Source organism: Phyllostomus discolor, chromosome 6, assembly GCF_004126475.2.
Source record: "Phyllostomus discolor isolate MPI-MPIP mPhyDis1 chromosome 6, mPhyDis1.pri.v3, whole genome shotgun sequence".
Lineage (NCBI taxonomy): Eukaryota > Metazoa > Chordata > Mammalia > Chiroptera > Phyllostomidae > Phyllostomus > Phyllostomus discolor.
The window spans coordinates 18,177,415-18,203,670 of NC_040908.2; the positions used below are offsets into that span (position 1 = coordinate 18,177,415).

Sequence of the window (26,256 nt, forward strand, 5' to 3'; positions counted from 1 at the left end):
GTGAAAGGCAACCACACATTGATGTTTCTGTCCTTCAGTTTCTGTCTTACTTACCCTCTCTCTAAAAATAGATGATAGATAGATAGATAGATAGATAGATAGATAGATAGATAGATAAAATCTTTAAAAAATGGTCACAGAGGAAAGAGGACCTTATTCAGTAGGTGAGCAGAAATGACCTGGCTCCCTGGCTGGCATAGCTCAGTGGATTGAGCGCGGGCTGCGAACTGAAGTGTCGCAGGTTTGATTCCCAGCCAGGGTACATTCCTGGGTTGCAGGCCACAACCCCCAGCAACCACACATTGATGTTTCTCTCTCTCTCCTCTCTCTCTCTATCTCCCTCCCTTCTCTCTCTAAAAATAAATAAATAAAAACTTTAAAAAATAGTTTCAAAAAATAATGGTTTAAAAAAAAATGACCTGCTGAAGAATAAGCACATAAGCATAGAAGGACCAGTGTCTGTGTGGGGTAAAGTGTCAGCAGAGAGGGCAGATGGGTTACATGCAGGATACCTCACCAAATAAGTCAAAGTACTTACCACAGTGGAGCCCCCTTTCTCACTGTCAGAGAAAGTAAGTAAGTATGAATCTGTGGGGTGGGGTTGGAATTGAATTTAAGAGTAGGAATTCATGATTTAAGATATGTAAAAATAGGGGAAATGTATGTGAATGTGCATGTGTGTGCGTGTGTGTCCACATGCATATATATTCCCTAGTTCTCTCCATTGAGAGGCCTGGGAGCAGTTACACCCCCCAAAACAATGCACACATAGCACCTCTTTTTTTCAATTTGTTTTTTTATAACGCCTATTATTTGCCTTCCAAATTCTTCATTGTCTTGGCCTGCTAAAGCTGCCATGTTTTTAGGTGGTTTTGTAAAGTAGCACCTCACATCTTGGTATCAAAATCTTAGTATACCCTAACAAAAACACCACAGACTGGGTAGCTTCAACAAGAGAAATTTATTTTCACAATTCAGAAGTGTGGCCAAATCCAGGAAACAAGTGTTGGCCTATTTGGTTTCCGGTGAGAGCTCCACTGACTGGCAAACAGCCACCTTCTCACGTGGTGGTAAGACAGAAAGTACCCTGGTGTCTCAGGGCACTAATCCCATCATCATGAGGGTCTCACCTTCAGGACCTCATCTAACCCTAATTATCTCCCAAAGATCCCATGTCTAAATACAATCAGCGTAAGAATTTTAGAGGGATGCAAAAGTTGAAAACATCCACTAAAGGAACCAGGGCTCCTTGGTGAAATGGCCAATTTCAGGGTTGGGGCAGAGAACATACAGTGGTGGGCAAAAGTAGATTTATAGTTGTGAGTATGCAAAACAAGAGTCTCTTTAAAAAATAATTTTAGAGGGGAAAAAAATGAACCCTCTCTTTCACTGGTTGACTCTTGCATGTGTCCTGACAGGGACTGAACCTGCAACCTTAGCATGTGGCGACCATGCTCCAACCAAGCTACACAGCTAGGTAGTTGATTCTCTTTATTTTTATTTATTGTTGTATTATTTTCCATACAAAGAAAGTAAACCTACTTTTGGCCACTCCTGTACAAAATGAACCCAGAATATCTTATGCCAGAAAACAAGAAAGTGCTCAAAGATTGGTGAGGACAAGTCATTGATTGGAATGGCTCCCACTGAACAAATTTGAACATTAAAATAAGTAATTATAGTAATGGGTTATAACCCATCCCATGAAATAACTCATGAGCCAATGTGGCTACATAAATACAATGTATAGATAAATACAAGAGCGAATTGAAGTGTGATGTAGATTGAAGTATTTACATAGTTTCAAACTACATCCCCACAAAATATTAGAAAGAGGGAGTTTTTATAGTGAAAAAAGCTGGAAGATGCCACCTTAATCTAATGAAGGTTATAAATGGGACAAATTTCACATAATAGGGTCAGTGAGAAAAAAGCAGCATCACCTCTAATATTCCTTGCCACCTCAAAGTGGCAAGGAATCAAAAATGTTCCATACCGAAGGGATAAACAGAATGACAACTAAAGGCAACCTGGGCTTGACAACTGATTACTTCCGACCTTAACCCTCGCACTCCTTGAAATCCTCGGAGTCACTCAAGCTGGCTCCTTCGCCAGTAAGGAACGCAAGGACTGCCGGGAAAGGGGGCGAGATCCGGAGGCCCTGGTACGCACTTCCGTTCCCGCGTCGCTTGCAGCCAATCGGCCTCTGTTGCTCCACCCCTTCCGCTCTAGGGAAAAGCCAGCTGCCCAAGCGTTTTCCGGCAGGAGCTGTGCCGCTCCTTACCATGGTGAGTTGGACGGGGCTTCAGGGTTTCTGTCGTAGGTGATGTCTCTTACCTCTCTTACCCTGAAGCACCCTTGAAATGCCTTAACTGTCCAGAGGAGGGGTCGTCGGAGGTGTGCTTGGGTCCCCGAGGGAGAAGCGGCTGGAGCCCGAAAGTTTTCCCCCAGAGCTCTGATTTCCCCCGCTCCCTCACTTTATTCCTTTGCCGCTAGTGACCCCGGGCCCGTTCCAGGCCGAGCTTTTAGCTCAGGCGAGTTCATCGCTTCCCCTGGCCGAGATTTCTTCCTCTAGACAGTCTTTGCCGGCATCAGTGGCTACAACACCAACAAAAGATGTGAAAACAAGTGCACAGCAGCAACGACCGTAATAGTGATGTTTACAACAGCGACGCTAACGCTAGCGTAAATAAAGAGGGTTATGAGTAGGATATTGAGGCAAACGTTCTGCAACCTGGCTTTTTTATTGAGTACCAGATAGCCTGATTAGCCAGCAACTTTCAGAAAGCCAGGGACTGGAGAAGGTCAAGGTGCTGGTACCGCATCTTACGGCAGATTGATTCTGGGGCTGTAATTGTGGATCCCCAATATAACTTAACGACTTGGGGCGTAAGTTATTAAATCTAAACTTGGTCAGAGGGATTCGTCATTTTATACTTGTGGAAACCCAGGATATGGTTCTCTGAATTTTATCTTAGAAAAAGCAGTTGATTGTAATGTCAGGATCAAACGAGGTACAGATCATTTTATTTACGGAAGCGTAATGGTTATGAATAACCTGCATGTGAGAAAAGGACCACATTTCTGTGCCTAAGTTGTTGGCCCTCTTAACTTTTTTCCTTGAGTGGATATGGTTGAAAAAATGTTATTCACATACCCTTTTGTATGTTTTCTGTAATCCCTCCTTACACACACAAGTGGGTACAGGTTACTTTTTCTGGCTGACAAAATAGCCTCCAGTTACACCCTTCCTCAAAACGAAGACCACTGTACAGCCAGAGTTAAATTTATAAAACTTGACTATGCCACTCCCTTGCTTAAAGTTCAATTTTTTTTACTGTAGCCCTCAAGATAAAGTCCTGTTTAGCATGGTCTACAAAGCCGTCTGTAGTAAAACTTCTTATCTTTACAGCCTCTCTCTACACATGCATCCATCTGTATTCCAGGCACAGTGAGCAGCCAGCAGATCTGCTCCAACAATTAGGCCTTTGCACGTAATTTGTGCATGCTATTCTATCTGCCAGAGTCATTCTCCCTCTCCTACCCCCCATCCTTATTGGTATAACCCTTCCGTGTTCTTTAGTTTCTTTCATGAGCCTTTCTGCCATTGTCAAGATCCTGTTAGGTGCTTCCTGTATGCTTCCAGGATAACCTGGGGCTTTATACCAGTAATGGCTATCACCCTTACTAGACTGTATTAATATTGAGTATTTATTGCACTTGTCTTTCTCACTTCCTAGACTGTAAGCTCTTTGAGAGCAGGACCCATGTTTTCACTGTTATTCCCAGGGCCTTGTATAGTGCCTAGTCCAGAGGAAGTTTTCAATAAATATTTGTTTTATAAAACACTGAATAAACGACTATGGCACTAAATTTTTATGTTTGATACAGTAATATAGGGAAATGGGTGCATTTCAGGTTTATTTTTAACATTTTGGGAAGAAGGATTTTATGTTTCCCATTATGTATCATTTAAGAATATGCAATGCATATGCAAAGCACAGTACTGTCTAAGAAAATGTAAAGGAACTATAATTCTTGTCATTAATGAAGTTCCTAAAAAATTAACTTACAGTGCAAGATGATGAGATGAAGGGTATCCCATGGTTGGGTTACAAAGTAAGCATTAAAAAAACACTAGTTTGAAATAACCTAGGAATGCCTCAGGTAGGAAGTGAAACATGCCAGTGAATACTTCTTGCCTTACTCCGATACTCTTAATCTACTATTGGTTACTCAAGTATCTTGCTAAGCATTACAGGGCTATTAGAGCTTGGATTAGAAAGTCTGGCCTTTGCACTCTAGAGCCCTGTAATCATCACACACAGGTGCCCCAGTCTAGTTGGAGCTGATTCCTATGCTGGAGGAAGAGGTAAAACCGAAAAAGAAACAGGCTAAATCATTGAAAATTTTGATTTCCAAATTATAAAGTTTGGAGTTCATCCTAATAGCCATAGAGAGCCAATATAATTTTGGAAAGAGTGGCATGAATGTTAAGGCTTTTTGTTTTATTTTCAGTATCAGATTGGTGTTAGAATGGCCCTCTGCCTTTTAGAAACCCCTTATTGATGGTCTTAACTTGAAACTTAACAAACAATTGAAGGCGGGCTGAAGTTACAAGATACCCAGTGATAACAGTAGGAGTACAATTATCTTTGGGACCAAAATATCTCACATGTAGTTCTTTCAGAACAGAGTACACTAATTAACATTAGCATTTATTACCTCACAAAAGAAAATAGTATATTGTTTCTTTTCAACTGAATTGGCTTATAGAGCCTTAGGGTTTCACCACATGCCCTGCTCCTAATTTGGATGCTAAAAATGTAACACTTGCTGGTGCTTAATTTTTATGTTTTAAAGTATTTTTTACTTTATTTTATTATGGAAACTTTCAAACGTACATACAAGTAGAGAAAACATAGTATAATGAGTCCCTAGGTAGCCATTACTTGGCCTCAAAAATGATCAACATTCTGCTATTTCCCTTATGCCAGATTTCTAGTACTCAGCCTTATTTCCTGCCTTTCTGAGTCTCGGCACTGCAACCAGTGACATGTCTAAGCTTTGAAGAAATAAACTATGTGTTTTGGTAACTACTGAGATGTTCCTAGGTGCTAACTGTAGGAAAATTATGCCTCTACTTGAATTGGATCTGAAAATTGTCCACATTGCCCATCTAATACCCAGTTCCCTGCTTTCTGAGGGGCTTCAGTGTCTGAGCCAAAGTGGACAATTACAGTGAGGTGGAAATGTGGTGTGATTGTAACGTGGTTGTGACCTTTACTGTCTAGGAGTGTTTTGTCGAACCTAAAACCCATATATGGCACTTAGCAATAAAGTTAGGTGTGACTGTTAAAAATTATGAAGGACTTTTTTCCTCTAGAAAGGGTTTTTTGCTTTGCTTTTGCTTTTTTCACAGCTTACCTTTCCAGGGTTTTTTCTTTGTTTGTTTTTAGGGTATTGTCTTCCCAATGGAAAAGTATATAGTAAAATTGATCAATTTTTTTCCTTAGCTTCTTGGTTTTATGTCCTATTAAGAAAAGTCCTCTCCAACTCCAGGATTATAAAAATGATACACTCTTAGTTTCTTCAAGTACTCTATAGTGTATTTTAATTTTACAATAATAAAAAATTAGAATAAGCAGTATAGTAAGGATCCAGTTTTCCCTTTTTCCAAACATCACTTACTGCATCACTCATGCTTTCTCCCACTGATGTTGGACACTGCCATGATTATAAGCTAACTTCCCATCTGTGCTTGAACTTTTCCTTATGCTCAGGCTTTCCCACTTGGTTTCCTGACCTTGAGCAGTAAATCCCCATCCAGGCACCACTTGGTCACTTCTCTTGCTGATAACCCTGCTGCCAGCCCCTTCCTCTGCTAGCCCTGTACCACACTCTAGCAGGAGCCACAGACGTCAGGTACTTTCGAGTGCCCAAGGGAGAACCTCAGAAGCTTTATAATAGTAACAGTTATCAAGCCTTTCATACATAGAGCTTTAATCAGGTGAATTGTAATGTTTTCTTTCCTGTAGAACTAACAAACCTTTTGCCTTTCTCGTTCAAAATTTGCCTTCCCATTTAAAAACGAAGTGTGGCCTGGAGCCGAAATGGCTGGGTTTTTTCCTTTCAGCCATTTACTGACATTGGGCCCTTGGAAAACTTACGTAAAGTTATTTCTACCTTATAGGATTATTATGAGAATTAAATAAATAAATATATGTACAGTGTCTAGGATGAATGTTTGGCATGTATTGAGCATTCAGTAAATGTTCATTACTACTATATATTACATCACAGGAACTATGAAGAATAAACACTGATTTGTATATTTTTGTTTGTTTTAAAGGGGACAATTCATCTCTTTCGAAAATCACAAAGATCTTTTGTTGGCAAGTTATTACAGGAATTTAGACTTGTTGCAGCTGACCGAAGGGTGAGTTGTTTTTATTCCTTAACTTAATTTTAATTATTGCACAAACATAATGTTGATAAAAAGGTAATTTTTAAGGCAAATAGAAATCACTCAATCCCACCACACTGTTTTCATTTTTTATGTTGGATAACTTTTTAAAGTATATTTTATTGATTATACTGTTAATGTTGTCCCAATGTTTTTTCCTTTGCCTCCCTCCACCTGTTATCACCTTTCCCTCCAGTAACCCCTCCCTGCCCCCCACTTAGTTCATGTTCATGGGTTGTGCATGTAAGTTTGTTGGTTTCTAGCTTTCTTATACGATTCTTAACCTCTCCCTGTCTATTTTGTTCCTACCAATTATGCTTCTTAATCCCCACACATGTTCCCCTTTCTCCCCCTTCCCCTTCCAGCTGATAACCCTATGAATGATCTCCTTATCTGTGATTCTCTTCCTGTTCTGGTTGTTTGCTTTGTTTTTTTTTTGTTTTTTAGATTCAGTTGTTGATAGTTTTAAGTTTGTTGTCATTTTAATGTTCATAGTGTTGATCTTTTTCTTAAATAAGTCCCTTTAACATTTCATGTAATAATGGTTTAGCGATGATAAATTCCTTTAGCTTTACCTTGTCTGGGAAGCACTTTTTCTACATTTCCATTCTAAATGATAGCTTTGCTGGATAGAGTCATCTTGGTTGTAGGTCTTTGCTTTTCATCACTTGGAATAGTTCTTGCCAGTTCCTTCCAACCTACAGAGTTTCTTTAGCGAGATCAGCTGACAGTCTTAGGGGAACTCCTTTGTAGGTAACCCTCTGCTTTTCTTTTACTGCTTTTAAGATTCTCTCTCTATTTTAAACCTTTGGCATTTTAATTATGATGTGTCTTGGTGTGGTCCTCTTTGGGTATGTTGGATAATTTTTTAATGTACAATTTTAGTACTTGGGCAGTCATTTTGCTTGGGAAGAAGGTAGGCTTTGGTTAGTTTTTATTTTAACTTTAAAGAGTCTTAAATAAAAATTATTTTGTGCTTGCCTTATGTTAGTAATTTTTTAAAAAATGGATGTAATCTGAAGTCATGTTTTCTCATTTTTTAAATTTGTTTATTTTTAGCAAGAGGGGAAGGGAAGGAGAAAGAGGGAGAGAAGCATCAACGTGTGGTGGCCTCTTGTATGCCCCCCACTAGGGGGACCTGGTCCACAACCCAGGGATGTCCCTGACTGGGAATCGAACTGGCAACCCTTTTGTTCACAGGCTGTCACTCAATCCACTGAGCCACACCAGCCCTGGCTGCTTTCTCATTTTTAATGTAGGCAGAAAAAAATGCTTTAAGATCATAAATAAAAAGATGTAATTGGTGCCCTTTTTGGTTACCATGTAGACCTTTTAGTTACTGTTCTGTGTTTATTGTTCTCATTCTTGTCTTAATTATCCTATAAGCTCCCTAAGGGCAATGACTGGTTTTGTTTGCTCACTTTTTAATAAGAGTACAAAATAAACACCCAATATATATTTGGAGACTTTTAAATAAACCCAGCTTCAATAGAATATAATAAACAGTAATAATGATGTTGGCCTTGTATTGTGATACTGTATTAGAGACTTCTTCTCTTTTTGCTTTACCACTATATCTCCTGCTTCTAAAACCTTGGAATATAGTTAGAACTCAGTAATTTTAGTATTTGGAAATATTACCATACCCTGAAGGGCCCATACACTTCAAGGGTCAAAGACAGGGAATTCCTCTGCTTTTTGTGTAGCTCGTCCATTTAGGATGATCTCTTGAGAACAGATAGATAGCTCTATGATGTTGATGGGAAGGAACTATATTGCAGAAGCAGATTCTTTTTTTTTTTTTTTTTTTTAATTTTAACATGAAGACTTTTTATTTCAGTTTTAAAAATACAATCTGCCCTCAAAACGTGATGTTGATTTTAGGTTTTCTTAATGATTTTTTAAATTTTTACTATGAAGACTTTTTTTTTTAAAAGATTTTATTTATTTATTTTTAGAGAGGGAAGGGAGGGGGAGAGAGAGAGAGAGAGAGAGAGAGAGAGAGAGAGAGAGAAAGAGAGAGAGAAACATCAATGTGTGGTTGCTGGGGGTCATGGCCTGCAACCCAGGCACGTGCCCTGACTGGGAATCGAACCTGCGACACTTTGGTTCGCAGCCCGCACTCAATCCACTGAGCTACGCCAGCCAGGGCTAGAAGCAGATTCTTTAACAGTGTACTTTATTGAAGCCCAGTATATTACAGAATAGGTAGCAGGAACAAAACTGATACAGGAATCCTGAGTTGTATAGATAATCTCGATCATAATTTACGTTTTAAGAGATATAGTTATTTTATCTCTCTTTACTACTACTTCTGTCTTAGTTCTCCATGGTTTCATATTTCCTGTGGAAGATTCTCATAACTCTCAGTCCCTTACTTCATCACCAAAAATAATCTTGTCCTTCTTCCTTTCCAGCCACTCACTTCTAAGGTCAGACCGTAGACCTTATCATTTATAATAACTACAGTATATCTTCCCATTATCATCTCAATTGAAAGCATTTCACTCATTAGTCGTCATCTCTTGACTTTCCAGGTAACTCCATTATCACAACTCCCGTAATTCTTCAGTCTAACTAGAACCTCCAATACCTTGACTCTACCATATGTTTACTGTTTCACCTCCCTTGTCATCATGTGCTTGCTTACACAATTTAGATTCCATGGTCCATCATTATCATTTTCTTACAGATGCCTTCAACCCCTTCCTTCTTTCCTCCTGTCTGTCATACTGCCTGTCACACATCCCTGGAAAATCCCTAAGTTCACTTTCTTTTCACTCTCTGCAACTGAAATTCACCCAAGCAACTGAATGTAGCCTGAGAGAAACACAAAAACCATGCTGACTGGTCTCACTTTAAAGTCATGATGAAGTCCTAGCTGGTGTGGCTCAGTTGGCTGGGCATCATCCTGCAAAGCAAAAGGTTGCCTGTTCGATTCCTGGTCAGGACACATGCCTGGGTAATGAGTGTGATCTCAGTCGTATGAGAGGGAGAGATGTTTCTCTTCTTCTTTCTCCCTCCTTTCCCTCACTCTAGAAATAAATAAATATATTCTTTTTTAAAATAAATTTATGATCAAGTATGCCATTTGTGCTGCCCATATTATATTTTCTTCATTCAGTTTCCCACTTTCGTAAATGATTGTTTCATACCATTTTCTTGCATTTCTGTCCTCAAAACTTCCAAAAATGTGTTCATCCTCACCCTGACCTGTTGATTTAGCTTTGTGTTTCAGTACAGGAAAAGAAGTAACAGAATAAAACTTCCACATCCTATCCTTAGCATGCCTACCAACTCTGCCTTCCCTCCTATTTCTAGGAATGAACTGTCTGGTCTCCTACACATGACCATTCCCTCTACTTGTTGCCTAGCCAAGGACAGTGTTCAGTATTTGTTCCTTCTGTCTCCTGCCTCATTGGTCCTTTTTTGCACCGTTCTTCTCTTTCTTGCATAATTACTTGCTATATATTCTACTTGCAGCTACTGATTCATTTCTTTGCTTCCTTTTGTACCAAAAGTACTTAAAAGACTTGTCTTTACTCTCCGTTCACTTTAGCTTCTCTCTTTCTCTTTCAAACATATACCAGCCCAAGTCTCTTCCCCATTCATCCACAGAGACTACTTTTACAAAGCACTTTCTACAATCAATATCGGTAGTCATTCCCATTTCCTATCTTAGTGGACCTTCAACAGCATTTGACAAAATTTGGTCACTTCCTCCTTAAAGGGCTTCATTCATTTGGACTCTGAAACGCCTCTCTTAGTTTTCTTCCTACTTACCTTTAGTTTCCTTTGTCACTTTCATCTTTCTGAGCCCTCAAGTTTTGAACTTCTCAGGGCTTAGGGCTCCCTCCAGCCTCTGTTGTTCATGTTCATACATCTAGGTGACACTATCACTGCCACACGCTGATAGCCCTACTTTATATCCACTCCTGACTTCTCCACTACCTCTAGATTGCTATATATAAAATGACCCTCTCAACATTTCCACTTGGATGTATAATAGGTATCTCAACTCCAATATGGTCACATTTGAATTTCAATTTTCTGTCGTTCCTTACTAAATGGCCATTCTGTTCTTCCAAATGCTCAGGCCAGAAACCTTGGAGTCATTCTTATCCCTCTCTTTTCCTCACAGCTCACATCCATTTTTAAAGTGAATCTTGCTAGCTCTGTCTTCAGTATAATACCCAGAATCTGCCTCCTCTACTACCTCCTTGCCACCTACAAAGGCACCATCATTTCTCACATGCTTTACTATAATCACATCCAGATGGTCTGTCTGTTTCCATCCTTGCCCCATGCAGCATATTATACATAGGGAAGTCAAAGTGGTCTTTCAAAAATTGAAAGCTAATTCACTTTCCATCTCTTCTGGAATAAATTCCTATTCTTTTCCTGTTCTACAAGACACTGCTTGACGTAGCATCAGATTCGCTCTCACCTGTCTCGACTAGCTGGCCTCAGCCAGACACACTCTATTTCCAGGAGTTTGCACTGTCGTTTCCATTTTCTCTCCCACATGTCTGCATGCTTATCACCTTTGCCTCTTCAAGATTTCTGGTCATGGTTACCAAAGAGGTCTGTTCTGATCATCCTATCTAGAATAGCAACTCCCTCTCTTTTTTTTTTTTTTTTAAGCTTTTATTTATTTATTTTTTAGAGAGAGGGGAAGGGAAGGAGAAAGAGGGAGAGAAACATCAATGCGTGGTTGCCTCTTGTGCACCCCCTACCATGTCAGCTCCTGGGTCTCTAATATCTATCCTTACATTACCTGCTTCACTGTTTTTTCCTGGGTGTAGAGAAAGTTCCAGAATGGTGTCTACCATAAATTCCTGCTGCTAATTCTTGTACTCCTCTTCGATGATTCAGTAGTATACTCACTATAACAGCTTCTGTAGATTTTCTCTGGATTTAAGGTTCCAGTCCTACTTCACCATATCTTTTAATTTTAGAAAATGGTATCAGTTCTTCTTTTCTGGAGATTTATAGGCTGTTAGCTCTGTGTTATTTCACTGTCACTTCGTTCTGTCTTACAGTTTCTCTGTGCCTCCAGTCACTTTCTTGTCCTTTTCACCTTTCTCAAAGGCCTTGTCGTTCCTTTCTAAACCTATACCTTCCACCTGTATTCTAAAACCCATGTTATCCTATACCACATTTGATCTTCGCAATGGTATCTGTTTAATTTTAACAGCTTCAAATAACTGCCTTTTCACTAATTTCTTTCACCTCTACTTTCAAACAATCATAGGTCTCCCTTGTAGGGAGTGGAGTGGAATAAAAATATACACTTCACTTAATCTCTTCTTCCTTTATTTTTAGAATGCCCTTCCTCCTTCCTCTAATTCCTAGCTATTTCCAAGGTGCATCTCAGGTCCCCTCTCTTCTATGAACTTCTAAACCATGATTGTCTTTCCCTCTTATGTGGTCCTATTGCATATGGTTATTTGGTGGATAACCAAGTTCTGCCCTTGGGGGAGGGGACAGGTAACTTCAGATTCATCAGTTGCTTAAATTTTCACCCCATTTGCTTTATCATTGTCCCTATGTGCATTTTTTTATGGAGACAAAGTGATGTTTGAGTTTATTTTCTCTTAAGTAATACCCTTTCTAGAACTATTATTTTACATTTGTATATTATAACAACTTGTTTGATAATAATTTTGGTAAACTTAGAAAATGTGATACTTTGAAGAAAGTTGTGCTTATTCCTTTGAATATCAAAAGTATGAATTACAGCAGCTTGAACAGATTTGGTGAAGTTTATCAGCGCTATGCAGATAAGAATGATTTTCTTTTTTCACAGTCCTGGAAGATACTGCTCTTTGGTGCAATAAACTTAACATGTACTGGCTTCCTGCTTATGTGGTGCAGTTCCACTAACAGTATAGGTATGTCACCATTCTTATTTTTATTGTGTTCATTATTAGTTTCACTTCTGTTATTGATTTTTAATAAAGGTACAGCTTCCTTTACCTAGAATATATTATTCTGCAATATAACTCAAAAGATGTAAATGAGAAAATATATTTGAAAATTGCCTTGAAACTATAAAGTTTGGCTCAATTATTAGGCTTTTTTGAATGAGTTATTTTTTTAAGATTTTATTTATTTATTTTTAGAGAGAGAGGAAAGGTGAGAGAAAAAGAGGGAGAGAAACATCAATGTGTGAGAGATACAACAATTGGTTGCCTATTGTATGCCCCTAATGGGGGTCCTTTTCGGCAACCCAGGCATGTGCCCTGATTGGGAATCAAACCAGCTACCTTTTGGTTTGCGGGCAGGCGCTCAATCCACTGAGCTACAACAGCCAGGGCTATAATTTTAAAAAACAAACAAACCTGAAACCTGTTTGAAAAACTGAGATTCCTTTTAAATGCGATGTATTAGAAATTCTGTTTATGCAGTTTATAAATAGAATTTTGAGATTTATTGGATTTTTTGAAAGGGAAATCTAATTTTTATTGTGGCTTGACCTCTTGTATTTTTATTTATCATTATTTTTTAAAAGATTTTTATTTACTTATTTGTTCATTCATTCATTTTAGAGAGAGGGGAAGGGAAGAAGAAAGAGAGAGGGAAACATTGATGTGTGAGAGAAGCATTGACTGGTTGCCCATTGTATGATCTGGCCCACAACCCAGGCTCGTGCCCTGACTGGGAATCGAACCGACAATCTTTTGGTTTGTGGGAGACACCCAACCCACTGTGCCACACCAGTCAGGGCTATACCACTATTTTCATTCTTCTATTCAAAGAATCTATTTAAATAGTTTTCAGATGACAGAAGGCAGAAAATATTGTCACAGGAAATATTGTCTTTTGAGCACACACTGAGTTATTTTTTCCAACAGAAATCAGGTTCTAAAGGAAGCTTTTGTACTAACCAACTTTGACTACACATATTAATCAGATCTACTGGATAATTGCCAACATACAAGGTTAATCAGTGATTTTTTTTCTTTTTTCTTTCCTTTTTGTTTTGGTAATGGACACCCCTATTGTGAACAATTTTGGTGATTTTGCTGTATTTCCTAATAATGGATTCAGTAACATTTTAATCGATCTGTTTTGCAGCTTTAACTGCCTATACTTACCTGACCATTTTTGATCTATTTAGGTAAGTTTTTAAAAATCTCCTAATATTTTGAAGCTAATAAAAAATGTGTTGCACTGAAGTTATAAAGCTTTCTTTGCTGAAAGGAATCTGTGAAATAACTAAAATAAACCAATATAGGACACATATATATAAACAGTAAATTAACATATATACTGGAAAAAAAATACTTGGTTTACATAGCAACAGAAAAGATAATATCCAGGTGTTAGGTCAAATGTTTCAAGTGCCTGCCTGTGGGTGAGTCAGCCATGGCAAGGGAGCAGGGTCACGTAAGAACACACCAGTTTTGAGCCCTGGCTGTTCAGCTCAGTCGGTTAGAACATTGTTTCAATATGCCAAGGTTGTGAGTCTGATCCTCAGTCAGGCCACATACAAGAATCAACCAATGACCCTGGCTGGGTGGCTTAGTTGGTTGGAATGTTGTCCTGTATACCAAAAGGTTGCAGGTTTGATCCCCAGTTGGGACGCATATGAGAGGCAATTGTAAAAAACACAACTTTAAAAAAAAGAATCAACCAATAAATGCATAAATAACCAGAACAATAAATCGATGTTTCTCTCTCACCTCTCCTCTTTAAAATAAATAAATATTTTTTAAAAAATTAAAATAAAAAAAGAATGTACCAGTTCCCTCTGTAACTGTTGATGGGGAAACAAATGAGGGACATCAGTAGCTGAGACGTGAGTAGTTGTGAGCGGAGGAGACAACCTGGTGCCTCCTTGCTTCCTGGGGTTTTTCACACTTCCATATAAGTGTTGCAAAATACCTTGATATCTTCAAGATCCATGCCGTATGAATATGTCATGAGGATGTCTTGACATTAATCACGTAACTAAATTACTTGATTGGTCTAAAACCATCTGAATTGAATTATCCAAATTTCACATGTAGTTAGTTGTTTAGAGTAAATTTCCACTATTACTTAGAAAATGAACATCATTTTACCCCATCCAGAATGTTGTCAGGGTGTATTAATATCTAGCTTAACTTTTATCAAAGATCAAATAAAGCTTATGAAAGTTAAAGTTTATTGTATATGCCTAGAATGAAATACATTACATTATTATTCCTGTGTCATTTTTTGCATGCTCAGTTATGGAAACTAGTTAGGGTGGACCACTTACTGAGCAGAGAAAGTGTGGATTTAGGTTCTGTTTAACCAACTTGATGCTATATCACAATGCTTTTCAGTTTCTCCATATGTTAAAACTGCCATGTATTAGGATGTTCATTGTGAATAGATTATAAATTATTACATAAGTTATTGTTAATTTATTCTGAGTAAATACCGGTAACTTTCAGCATCTTAGGAATTCTAAAAACTTAATTTCTTCCTTTGTGTTCTCTTCTAGCTATAGATCTAATGCTAAATTTATTTTTCTTTTTATGTAGTTTAATGACGTGTTTAATAAGTTACTGGGTAATGATGAGGAAACCTAGCCCTGTCTATTCATTTGGGTAAGTTCAAATTATTTTTTGCTAACTTATTGCTATTAAAATAATAATTAGGCAATACAGAGCTGGCTAGAGTAGTTCTAGAAAACAAATGTTGCCTGCTTAGTGAAATAATCAAATAGCAAAAGTAGGTAGAAAAGGGTCTTCCAAGCAGATTTAGATAAGAAACACGAATATTTAAGTTTATCATGTTAAAATAAAATACTCACATTATGTTATTTTCTATTTTATAAAACAAATATTAACATTTCAAATTAAGTTGTTTTGTATTTGGGGAGTCTTTCATTTTACTTATAGAAAATAGAATTTTCATGTAAGTGTATTTTTTAGATGCTAAATTGATATATTTTAACGTAAATGCAGTGGTAGAGATGGATTTTTACTTTAAGACTTGGATTTTTTATAGCAGTGGACTAACAAAGAATATAAGATTTCTGTTTCTGTAGCTTTAGAAAATACTGAGAGTTGGAAGATAGTCTTTTGTATTGGAGGTTTTTAAAGATATATGTTAGAAAAATGTGAGTTCATTTCAACTTTAAGGAAACAACTTGAAGAATTGTGCATTGGTAAAGAAACTCCTGAACCACCCTGGCTGGTGTAGCTCAGTGGATTGGGGGCTGGTTCTGGGAACTGAAAGGTCGCTGGTTCGATTTCCAGTCAGGGCACATGCCTGGGTTGCAGGCCACGTCCCCAGTCAGGGGTGTGCGAGAAGCAACTGATCCATGTATCTCTTACATATTGATGTTTCTCTCCCTTTTTCTTCCTCCCTTTCCTTCTCTCTAAAAATGAATAAATGAAATCTTAAAAAAAGAAGAAGAAGAAACTTCTGGACCAAACTTACCCTTCTCCACCATACCAGTTACTGGGATTATGTTTACTTGGACAAAATTAGGGAGGGATTTTGCTTGTTTCTTGGATTTTTTTTTTTTACTTAAACTGTGGGACAAGGTAAATTAAGATGTTAATATAAAATGAAGATACAAGTGTCACTGAAATTTCATAGGGTTAATTGGACTGTTACTGTGATAATCAGTCGTCAGGTATAGATACCTGTATATGGGAATCTGTGGCTCTGGATCAAGGCTTTCAGTTGTCAAGTGACAGAAATCCAACTCAAAATTAGTTTGGGGGGCAAAATGGAGGCGTGGTAGATTAGTAACCAAAATGTAGGACGACTGAGGTAACTGGAATAGGGTTTAGAACCCTCGGGTCATTGTCTTTTCTCTTACTTCGCAGGCCTGCTTTTCTCTGCATTTCGTGTTCAGTTTCTCAGACTACTTTTTCCCACTATCCTGAAATGATTAACTCCCAGTCAGACCATAACTCATTCCTCTTTACCTTCACCCTAGAAAGGAAAGGACTCTTCCTTAGCTCTAGTTCAGAAAAGCGTGAGAAAGAGCAGTTGATCGGTCTGGGTTGGAACAGATGTTAGTCTTTAAATCAGTTACTGTGGCCGGGAGATAAGGCCAAGTAAGGACATGACAGCTTCCATTTTGGCCCTCTTGCTTAGAGTGAATGGGAAAGGAGGAAGCAATCAAACAATAAAATTAAGCATTCAAATTAATTTTAATCAACCACATAGTTTGAAAAGTCTATATTTAGTATTTCCAAAATCTAGTTCTTCAGCTCTGAGGTCTATTTTCATTTCAGACTACCTTCTTGATAGCTTCGCTGAGATGTCTAATTGGCATCTTAGGCTTAGGCTAGAATTCTTGTTTTCTACCCCCAAAACCTGTTTCTCTACAGTTTTTCCATCTTAGGAACTACACCAACACGCAGTTGCTCAAGCAGAAAATTCTAGGAGTTATCCTTAGATTATTCTCTCACTGCCCACTTCTGTCCATCAGCAGATTATGTCAAGTAAACCAAAACACATCCAGAATCTGTTCCACCCCCAATTCTGTCTGTACTGGTACCAGCCTAATCAGGCTCCCTTCATTTCCTGCCTTAACCAATGACCATCATCCTAACTGGTCCCCATGGTTCTGCTCTTACCCCCCATAGTCCGTTTCCCCATAAATTAGACAGAGGTTTTCCTTTCTAAACCTAAATCATGCCATCAGTTTCCTTAGATCCATCCAGTTGTTTCCCATCGTACTTAGCATGAACCCTGAGCCCTTTCCCCCATTTACAAAGATCTTGTGTGAGCTGGACCCTGCCTACATAATCACTTGCATGCCCTCAATACCACGTCTTAGCCCTGGCTGGCATAGTTCAGTGGATTGAGCACGGGCTGCGAACCAAAGTGTCGCAGGTTCGATTCCCAGCCAGGGTACATGCCTGGGTTGCAGGCCATGACCCCCAGCAACCGCACATTGATGTTTCTCTCTCTCTGTCTCCCTCCCTTCCCTCTCTAAAAATAAATAAATAAAATATTTAAAAAAAAATTCAAAACACACACATGCACACACACGCACACACACACTAGCAAAAAAAAATACCATGTCTTTCTTTCTGTAATTTGAACACAACTCATTCCTGGGTTAAGGCCTTTGTACAAGCTATTTATTCTGTCTGCTTCAAATGCTCCTTGCCTAATTTTTTTTTACTAGATATCTGACTTTAAACAGTTACTTTTTCTCTTTGTTTTTTTTTTTTTTTTAAGATTTTAAGAGAGATTAAGAGAGATAAAGTAACCCTCATAAGGGGTTGGGACATTTAAATACGTAATACGTTAAGGAGTTTGGCCAGTATCTAACACAAGGTAAGTTAATGAAGTGTTAGCTGTTAATTAGATAATGGTTATTATTAGAAAAATAAGAGCCATATGTGGGTTCCTGGGAATATATGTTGTACACATAGTCACTCTTTTTAATCTGTGATGTTCCTTCTAGAAACTCCGTATTCTGTTCTCACAGTGTTTGGCTTATAGTAAGCGTATGTGTATATTGAGTGAGTGAATAAATGAATATAAATGTGTACTGTAAGTACTGGTTTGTGGATTGAAAGAACAATGCCAATCTAATGAAGTTTCTGATTTCAGATTTGAAAGATTAGAAGTCCTGGCTGTCTTTGCCTCTACAGTCTTGGCACAGTTGGGAGCTCTCTTTATATTAAAAGAAAGGTACATTTGTATATGATGTTACTGTCATTCTAAATTCCACCTGTGCCGTCTTTGGGAACCTGAAGAACCCAATGAGAGAATTTGGTCTGTAGGCTGTACAAATTAGGAAGAGCAGTGCTGGAGTTTTGATAGTACAATTCCTTCATATTTCAGACTTTTCTCCCTTTTTTTCACCCTCTTTTATTACCTTCTTTGAAGCTATTAAATCCAGCTATAGGTAGGTGCGAGTGAAAGGAAGGGATTTAGTGATGCCCTGTGTAGGGCTATGTTGTCATGCTCAGAACTACAAACCCCGTGAAGCCGGTTTGGTGGAGTGAGATTAACATTTTGAGGACAATTTGTGAGTCTCCTTGCCCCACCCCTGCTGCCAGTCAACAGTCGGTTATGTTCAAGATTTTGTGAATTTTTTTAGTTAACCATATGTTTAATACAACTTTTTTATTTTATAATTTATAGGACTTATTTAATTCATATTTCTTTCTTTTAGTGCAGAACGCTTTTTGGAGCAGCCCGAGATACACACGTAAGATTTTGCTTTTGACATAATGTATAAATACTACTAAGTTTAATTCCCAGATATAATTGGTGTATTACTAAACAACCATTATTTCAGCCAGTATTAGAGTTCAGAGTGTGGCACTATACATCTCAGTGGTTGCACAAACAGAATGTCCAAATCCCAAGACTCTTCTTCATCTTTGTTCGTTCCCTTACATGGCAGACGAAGGCCCTTCTACCCTGGCTTCAGGTCCCTCATTTTTTCCAGGCCCAGGTCAACACACTAAGCCAGCCCCATCTGCTCTTCTGTAATGTAAAATTTGATTCTCAAAATCTTTTGGTAGCACCTGCAGAAAAGATGGGATTGTTATTATCTTCCACATGGTCACCAACTATATGGACTTCACTTATTTTGGTCAATTTAACCCAGGACTTTCTGACCTGTCCAGTGTACTATAAACCAAATACCATTAGCATGTATACAAATTTGTAACAGCAGTTACCTGTAGGATGATAATGTTAATGCTAAGAGTGATTTCGCCCTGTTGTCAGATGGAGCAACAGTGCACAGGACATGGGTTATAGGGCTAGAAACCAAGTCCAGATTCTGGCTCTGCTGTACCAAACCGTAGAACCAGACAGCTCCGCCTGCCCATCTCTTTCCCAGTGTCTGTGCATGCTGAAATTACATGTTGATAGTACCAAGAAAAAAATAATGGCAAACGTTATTGTCATTCTTTTGTAGGGGAAGATTGTTAGTCGGTACTTTTGTGGCTCTTTCTTTCAACCTGTTCACGATGCTCTCTATTCGGAATAAACCTTTTGCTTATGTCTCTGAAGGTATGTTTTTGTCATTAATAAAAAATTTAATTCATTTCTCATAAAAACAAGTCTTTTGTTTGTTTCATTATAAACCAATGAGAAAGTGTATTTTGAGGAGAAGAGAGAACTACCCCAAAGGTTTTCAAAGTCTTCTTTAAGGAAAGATATATAAAACAAAATCTAATTAGTTCAAGCTTTATTACTTAAAAACAGGTAGGATTGACATACATTAAATTAAATCGGATGAAAAGTTAGATTTACCAAATAGCACAAATGAGATTTTAGATGTATAACCTACCTGTAAAAAGTCTACTGTGAGCATTTTAGAAGCATCAGGATACTCAGAATAGTTTATGTTTTCATTGAAGATAATTGAATTCTGTTAATTACATAAGTTCACAGGTACTTCTATTTGACTATGGTGGGTGGGCATATATTTGAAAATATCAAAACTTTTCCTTTGAAGTATCCTTTTATTTTCAAGTCTTTAAAAATACAGACTGATTTTTCACTCCAGGGGTCTAACCCACAGAGGCCTAACCACTGATCGATGAGGAAGTGAGGCAGGAACAAAAGTGGGCCGGGGGCGCAGGCCAGCATTTGGAAGCAGAGATAGCAGAGGGTCTCTTTAGGTCTCACAGACTCGAACACCAGGGCAGTCAAGAGAAGAAAACTTTCTGAAATGCTGTTCAAGTTTAAACAACTTCGCGAGTGTCATGAAATCAGAGTTATAGTTGTATGGATGAGAGTTAAAAATTTACTGCATGAGCCTGAAAATTTATGACCAGAATTTATTTTGAAAAAAATTGTTATTAAAATAATATACTGCTCATGCCAGAAATTTTAAAGGGATACAGATATTTAGAAACAATCTCTCTCTGTAAAGATCAGAAAGGTACAAGAAGAAAAGGAATACTGATAATAACATAACCTTGAAATAACATGTTAACCTGTTTTACCCTTTTATCTTTTGTGCACATCTTTGTATACTTACAATTATATAGATTTACAATTTCATGCCTTTTCTTCCTCATTAACAGTATCTGGAATATTAACTCATTAAATACTCTGAAAAAATGCTTCCCTGTTTTTGGAGATATTGATTTAACCTGTTTAAGAAACAAAAAGACTCAGAAAGAACCTTTGACCGCTACCTCTTTCCTGCCTTAAAGATTTAGATACAGAAACCTGCTTTGAAGAATTTAGGTTGTGACTTTAGCCTAATTTGAATGAAGTATGGTAAATTAGGGGGGACTGCAGCCAGGGCGTTTTAGCTAGACACCCACTGCGTCCCGTTGTTTCTGAGTCGCCTCCCAAGGATTTGCCTAGCAGGTGTGTTCTGCTCCTCCACGACTACCTGTCAAGCGCCCATTCTCACCTCTGAAATGTGACACTCCATTTCCCCCCTTTCTCCTCTGTCCAAAATGTTTTATGTACCCAGTGTTGCTTCACTGTGTTTAGAATTTTCATGGATTTATCTAATGTGTGTGAATTCCCCATGCCCATATATTAAACTTTTATTTTCTCCCGTTAAAAAGAAAGGAAAAAAGTGCTTTCATAATATTTCATCATAGGAATATTTGTGAACATTGTCTGTTCTTATACATTTCCAACTCTTTTACAAATAATGCTCTAATCAACTTATTTGTATTAAATATCTTGTACAGATTTATGATTCTTCTTTAGGATAAATTCTCAGATAAGAAATTACAGATGGGTTAAAAATACAGTATTTTTAAAGGCTTTGATATATATTGCAAAATTTCCTTCCAGAAAGGTTATTTAGTTTGTATTTTCATTAGTTGGAAATGAAAGTTCCCCAAACATCAAGATTTGTGACATTAGCTGAAATTTGAGTGGAAAATAGTATCTGCCAGGCATTGTGCTAAATGCTTTACATAGATTAGCCTACTTAATTCTCCCTGTAACTATATGTGGTAAATGATTTTATTACGTGAAGTCAGACATGTTCGACATGCTCGAGATGTTAAGTCAGTTGCTCCAGGCCGCACATCTAGTGAAGGGTGGAGACGGAATTTGAAGTCAGGTATCCCGGCATCTGAGGCTGCTCTTAAGTGTTCTACTATACTGGCTTTTGTGCCAGGCTTGTCCATCTTTTCTTTTTTCTTTATTTTAATCAAAATACCCATGAAATAGAGGATATTCCCAGAACTCTGGGATAAATGTAAGCAGACGCTTGAGCCTGGAGGTTACTTGTCCAGGGACACTAACTAGCGAGGGTCTCTGGATGCAGCCAGGTCCCCAGCTGGCCCTCTGAGAGCTGAGTATGTGTAACCAGTCTCAGCACACTGTTTAGGAAACTGCTTTGTAGTAAAAGAGCCTTCAAAACTTCAAGTGAGTAGTAGTGATGATATATGTAAGTTCACTAATTCCTTCAGGGCAACTATATATTGTTGAAACTTTTTGCTTCAGTATCTTAAACGCATAAAAAAGGAGAAAGTTATATATTTGAGGAGTACTGTCCTTTTGTAATGTTATGTGGATTATTGCCAAACACTTTGAGAATTAAGGAAATCATGTATTTCTGATAGTGATTTATTCTTCTAAATTAATAATTTAAGTATTTTCTTCTTAAAGCTGCTAGTACGAGTTGGCTTCAGGAGCATGTCGCGGACCTGAGTCGCAGGTAAGACATCACAGGGTTTCACGACAGCTGTGGTTTTACAGGAATTCACAGGGAAGGCTTGTGTGATGGGACCCTACACAATTTATCGCTGAGATTAATCATTAATCTCACAGATTAGATTCTTACTCCCCCTTTTTCTTTTTAATTGATGATACAAAAAAGACCTTTATGAGTGAGAAAGTTTTGTTGTCAAATCCTCTTTGCTTCCTTTAAAAGATAAACGATGCTAAAATACAAGTCATCTTTTACCAGATTTTCATCAGTGTCACATGAGCTCTGCTGATGAAGACTACTTTTGTTTGTTTCACTCGTAGCGTGTGTGGAATTATCCCAGGGCTGAGCAGTATCTTCCTTCCCCGAATGAATCCGTTTGTCTTGATTGACCTTGCCGGAGCGTTTGCTCTTTGTATTACATATATGCTAATTGAAATTAAGTAAGTATTTTTCATTTCTGTCAAGTGTGTTTCCATTCCTGGGGCCTGACTAGTAAGGGCATCCCCGGGATGGATGGGGGTTAAGCTCATAGCATGTTTGCTCATGACCTGCGTAACTTTGGTCACATCTTGTCTTCACGTGTCTTCTCTGAAAAAAGGAGGTTGTATTCAGTAAGTATTTTCCACTATAATCTGTAATGCCAAGTTAATTCCCGTCTGCTGACCTGATGAGTGGGACAGAAGAGGACAGTGAGAGAGAAATAAGCAATAGCTTGCTGTTCCTGAAAGCAGGAAGAGAAGGAGGTGTGAAACAATTGTTTTAAAAAGCAAGCCTTTGAGGAAATAGACTTTACAGCTGCTCTAAGCTTAACATTTCGGGACATGTAATTCTTTGACTACATACCCTTTAAATATTAGTGTTAATTGGGATCTGTCCTTAAATTATTCTTTTTACTATTTTGTATACTCTTCTGGGAAATCACATACAGTTACTCATTTTTATTTACTACCTCTGTATATATCCAAAAACCTTTATTTCTAGCCTAGATCTGTACTGAATTCAAAAGACATATCTTAGTGATTTCTATTCATGTCTACCTCGGTAGAACCTATTTTTCCCTATTCCTTTAACGCCTTCCCCCATCCCCCACCCCAGACTCCTGCTTCAGGCAACCACTAATCTATTCTCTGCTTATGAGTTTGTTTTTTTTAGATTCCAGATATTAATGAGACCATACAGTGTTTATCTTTCTCTAACTTACCTCACTTAGCATAATGCCCTCAGAGTCTATTTATGTTGATGCAAATGGCAAAATTTCCTTTTTTTTTTAATGACTGTATAATTTCCCATTTCCATGTTTTGGCTATTATAAAGAGTCTTATAGTGTAGTATTGTTTAGCTTTCCTTCTAATATTTATTTATCTGTCCCCTCCTCATTCTCATTGCCACTTCCCAAACTGACACCTTTATCATCATTTCCTTGGCCTAGTTAGAATAGTCTTCTGGTCTTTTACTTTTTCATTCTCACACATCTCTGGTTTTCCACTATTTTCCTACTAATGTGATCATTCAAAATTTCAATGCCAGACATATTTTTCTGATTCAAAATATTCCCTTTTGCTCTGGCTGGTGTGGCTCAGTGGATTGAGTGCTGACCTGCAAACCAAAAGGTCACTGGTTCAATTCCCAGTCTGGTCACATGCCTGGGTTGCCGTCCAAGTCCCCAGTGGGGGGGCGCTTAAAAGGCAACCAGTCGATGTATCTCTTGCACATTGATGTTTCTTTCCCTCTCTTTCTCCCTCCCTTCCCCTCTCTCTAAAGATAAATAAATAAAACCTTTTAAAAACCCCAAAGCAAAATACTCTCCTTTGCATATTTAAAAAAATTAAAAGTCATTAGTATAATAAAGCCCCTATTAACCTTACCAACCATCCATCTCTCTTAACTGTTTTTAGTTTTGTTGCTGCACCAAGATTTGTATGCTCTTGTACATGCTTTTTAAAAAATTTTTATTTATTGATTTTTGAGAGCGAGGAAGGGGGAGAGAGAGAAACATTGATGTGTTGTTCCACTTATTTATGCATTCACTAGTTGATTCTCATATGTGCCCTGACCAGATAGCGAACGCGCCACCTTGATGTATCAGGACTGCGCTCCAGCCAACTGAGCTACCTGGCTAGGGCCGTGCTCATGCTGTGTTCACTGTCTACGCTCTCTTCCTTCTATCACCTCACTCTTCTTTGAAGACTGAGCTCAAATGTTACCTCTTTATATTTAGTCTTTCTGGATTACCTCTACCCCAGTAGCCTCCACACTCACTCCTTTGTGCATCCATGACTCCCTATAGGGACTTCTCTTTTGCTCACAGAGAGGACTTTATTACATTTTCCACATTGTACCTCCTGCTATTTCAAAGGTGGGAGCTATGCCTTACTCATATTTCTATTCCCAGCACATGGGAAGAAGTTAAAAAGTGTGCTTGTAGCCATCAGCACTTTGGTCTGCCCCATTAATGGAGCAGTCTGAATTGTTGTTGGGATGTTGCACTTCAGGCACAATATTACTATAACAAATACCTTGTAGCCCTGGCTGGTGTAGCTCAGTAGATTGAGCGAGAGCTGCAAACCAAAGGGTAGCTGGTTTGATTCCCAGTCAGGGCACATGCCTGGGTTGCGGGCCAGGTCCCCAGTAGGGGCACCTGAGAGGCAACCACACATTGATGTTTCTCTTCCTCTCTTTCTCCCTCTCTTCCCCTCTCTCTATAAATAAATAAATAAATAAAATTTTTTAATCTAAAAGAAGGAGATTCTTCTAAAAACAACAACAACAAATACCTTGTAAAATTCCTGGGCAATTTTTAAAATTTTAATAGTAAAAATTTGAAAGTTATTTTTTATAGGAAAATTGATACAATCACTGATAAGCTCTATTAGTGTCTGTATCAGGGATTACTATTTGAAGGGTTTTATTTGTTGCAACAAATAAACATATATGAAATCTTTCTAGTTAACAAGTAGATTGACTAAAAATAGTGGGTAAATGCTCATTTTTTATCTTCATCATCTTTCTTCACATTAATTAACATAATTATTAGGGTTTTTCCCACTAAACTCTGGAGAGAAAGGATTTGGAAAATTCTTTGTTTTCCCTTGAGATGGTCCCATTGCCATTAGTGACCACTTGTGATGAAATAGTCCTTTGCTTTAGGTAATTAATGTTTGGCAGATTCAATGGTAAGCAGCCGAGCGAGGCACACGTTTACGATTTAGAATTGTTTTCTCCTTTTAGTAATTACTTTGCTGTAGACACTGCCTCTGCCATCGCCATTGCCCTGATGACGTTTGGCACGATGTACCCCATGAGTGTGTACAGCGGGAAGGTGCTACTTCAGGTAAGGCTCTTTCAGTGCGCATGCGACCATTAGCCCCGTTCTTCTGCCAGATTGTGAAATTGTGTGCGTTCTTCCACTGGACTGTGAAACGTTTAGCTATCGGAGGGCCCTATTGGAAATGAAGCCAGATAATAATCTCTGAAATTTTTATACTAAGAACTAGATGAAATTACACTGGCCCATAAAAAAGGCACAAACTTCCTATATTTATAATATAAAGCAAAGGCAAAAAATCTAAAAGACTGCCTCTAATAGTTTCAAGTGAGAACAATGTTGCTTAACTTTTTTTTAGATACTTATTTTCCTTTAATAAATTTGTGTAAATTTATTGTATATAATCAGGCTATTGTATAATGTTTATGATTGTTTTCTTTTTTTCTGTGGTTGAATCAGTGAGAATTTTAAATTTCAAGCTTAAAATTAAAATGGTAAATTATTACTTACTGAAACAGTGGGAACACCCGTGGACAAGAACCTGCGTGGAGAGGTGCTTTCCCAGCACCGGACACATGCATGCGCATGGCTCCTTCTTCTGTCTGTGCCTCATGCCTTTTCTGGAGCTTACGGGTAGTATCCCAGTCTTTAGGGCCAGTAACAACAATAAGATGATAGTCGTATAGTGCTATACTCTACACAAAATGTTACCTTCTTAAGGATGTTTTTGTTGATTGATTATTTTGATTGGTTGATTCTTGAAGCCGTATTTGGTCCTAGCGGCAGCAGCTTCTTTCTGAACTGCAAAGAGCATGAGCTGTTTCTTGATGTCGCCCCACTGCCAGGGGCGGCTGAAACCTCTCTTCCCTATGCCGTGATCGGGTGCACGTCAGACAAAGCAGTTTGGTATGAGGTGCAATA

At 38.1% G+C, this 26,256-nt stretch overlaps 1 protein-coding gene across 5 annotated transcripts in view; it reads left to right on the top strand.

The window, feature by feature from the left end:
* Positions 1-2,170: 2,170 nt before the first annotated feature.
* Positions 2,171-26,256, top strand: part of SLC30A6 (solute carrier family 30 member 6) — a 33,907-nt gene continuing 9,821 nt past the window's right edge. Inside the window, exons 1-11 of one of the 5 annotated variants that reach the window (XM_028517037.2) lie at positions 2,178-2,288; positions 6,353-6,439; positions 12,276-12,360; positions 13,547-13,589; positions 14,983-15,048; positions 18,029-18,109; positions 18,597-18,632; positions 19,353-19,447; positions 22,028-22,076; positions 22,391-22,510; positions 25,299-25,401. In XM_028517037.2, the coding sequence (XP_028372838.1) occupies positions 2,286-2,288; positions 6,353-6,439; positions 12,276-12,360; positions 13,547-13,589; positions 14,983-15,048; positions 18,029-18,109; positions 18,597-18,632; positions 19,353-19,447; positions 22,028-22,076; positions 22,391-22,510; positions 25,299-25,401 (768 nt within the window). In that variant the 5' untranslated portion in view covers positions 2,178-2,285. Of the gene's footprint in view, positions 2,289-6,352; positions 6,440-12,275; positions 12,361-13,546; positions 13,590-14,982; positions 15,049-18,028; positions 18,110-18,596; positions 18,633-19,352; positions 19,448-22,027; positions 22,077-22,390; positions 22,511-25,298; positions 25,402-26,256 lie in introns of those variants that run through there. The other 4 variants (XM_036027812.1, XM_028517038.2, XM_036027813.1 and 1 more) reach the window with 4 other exon arrangements.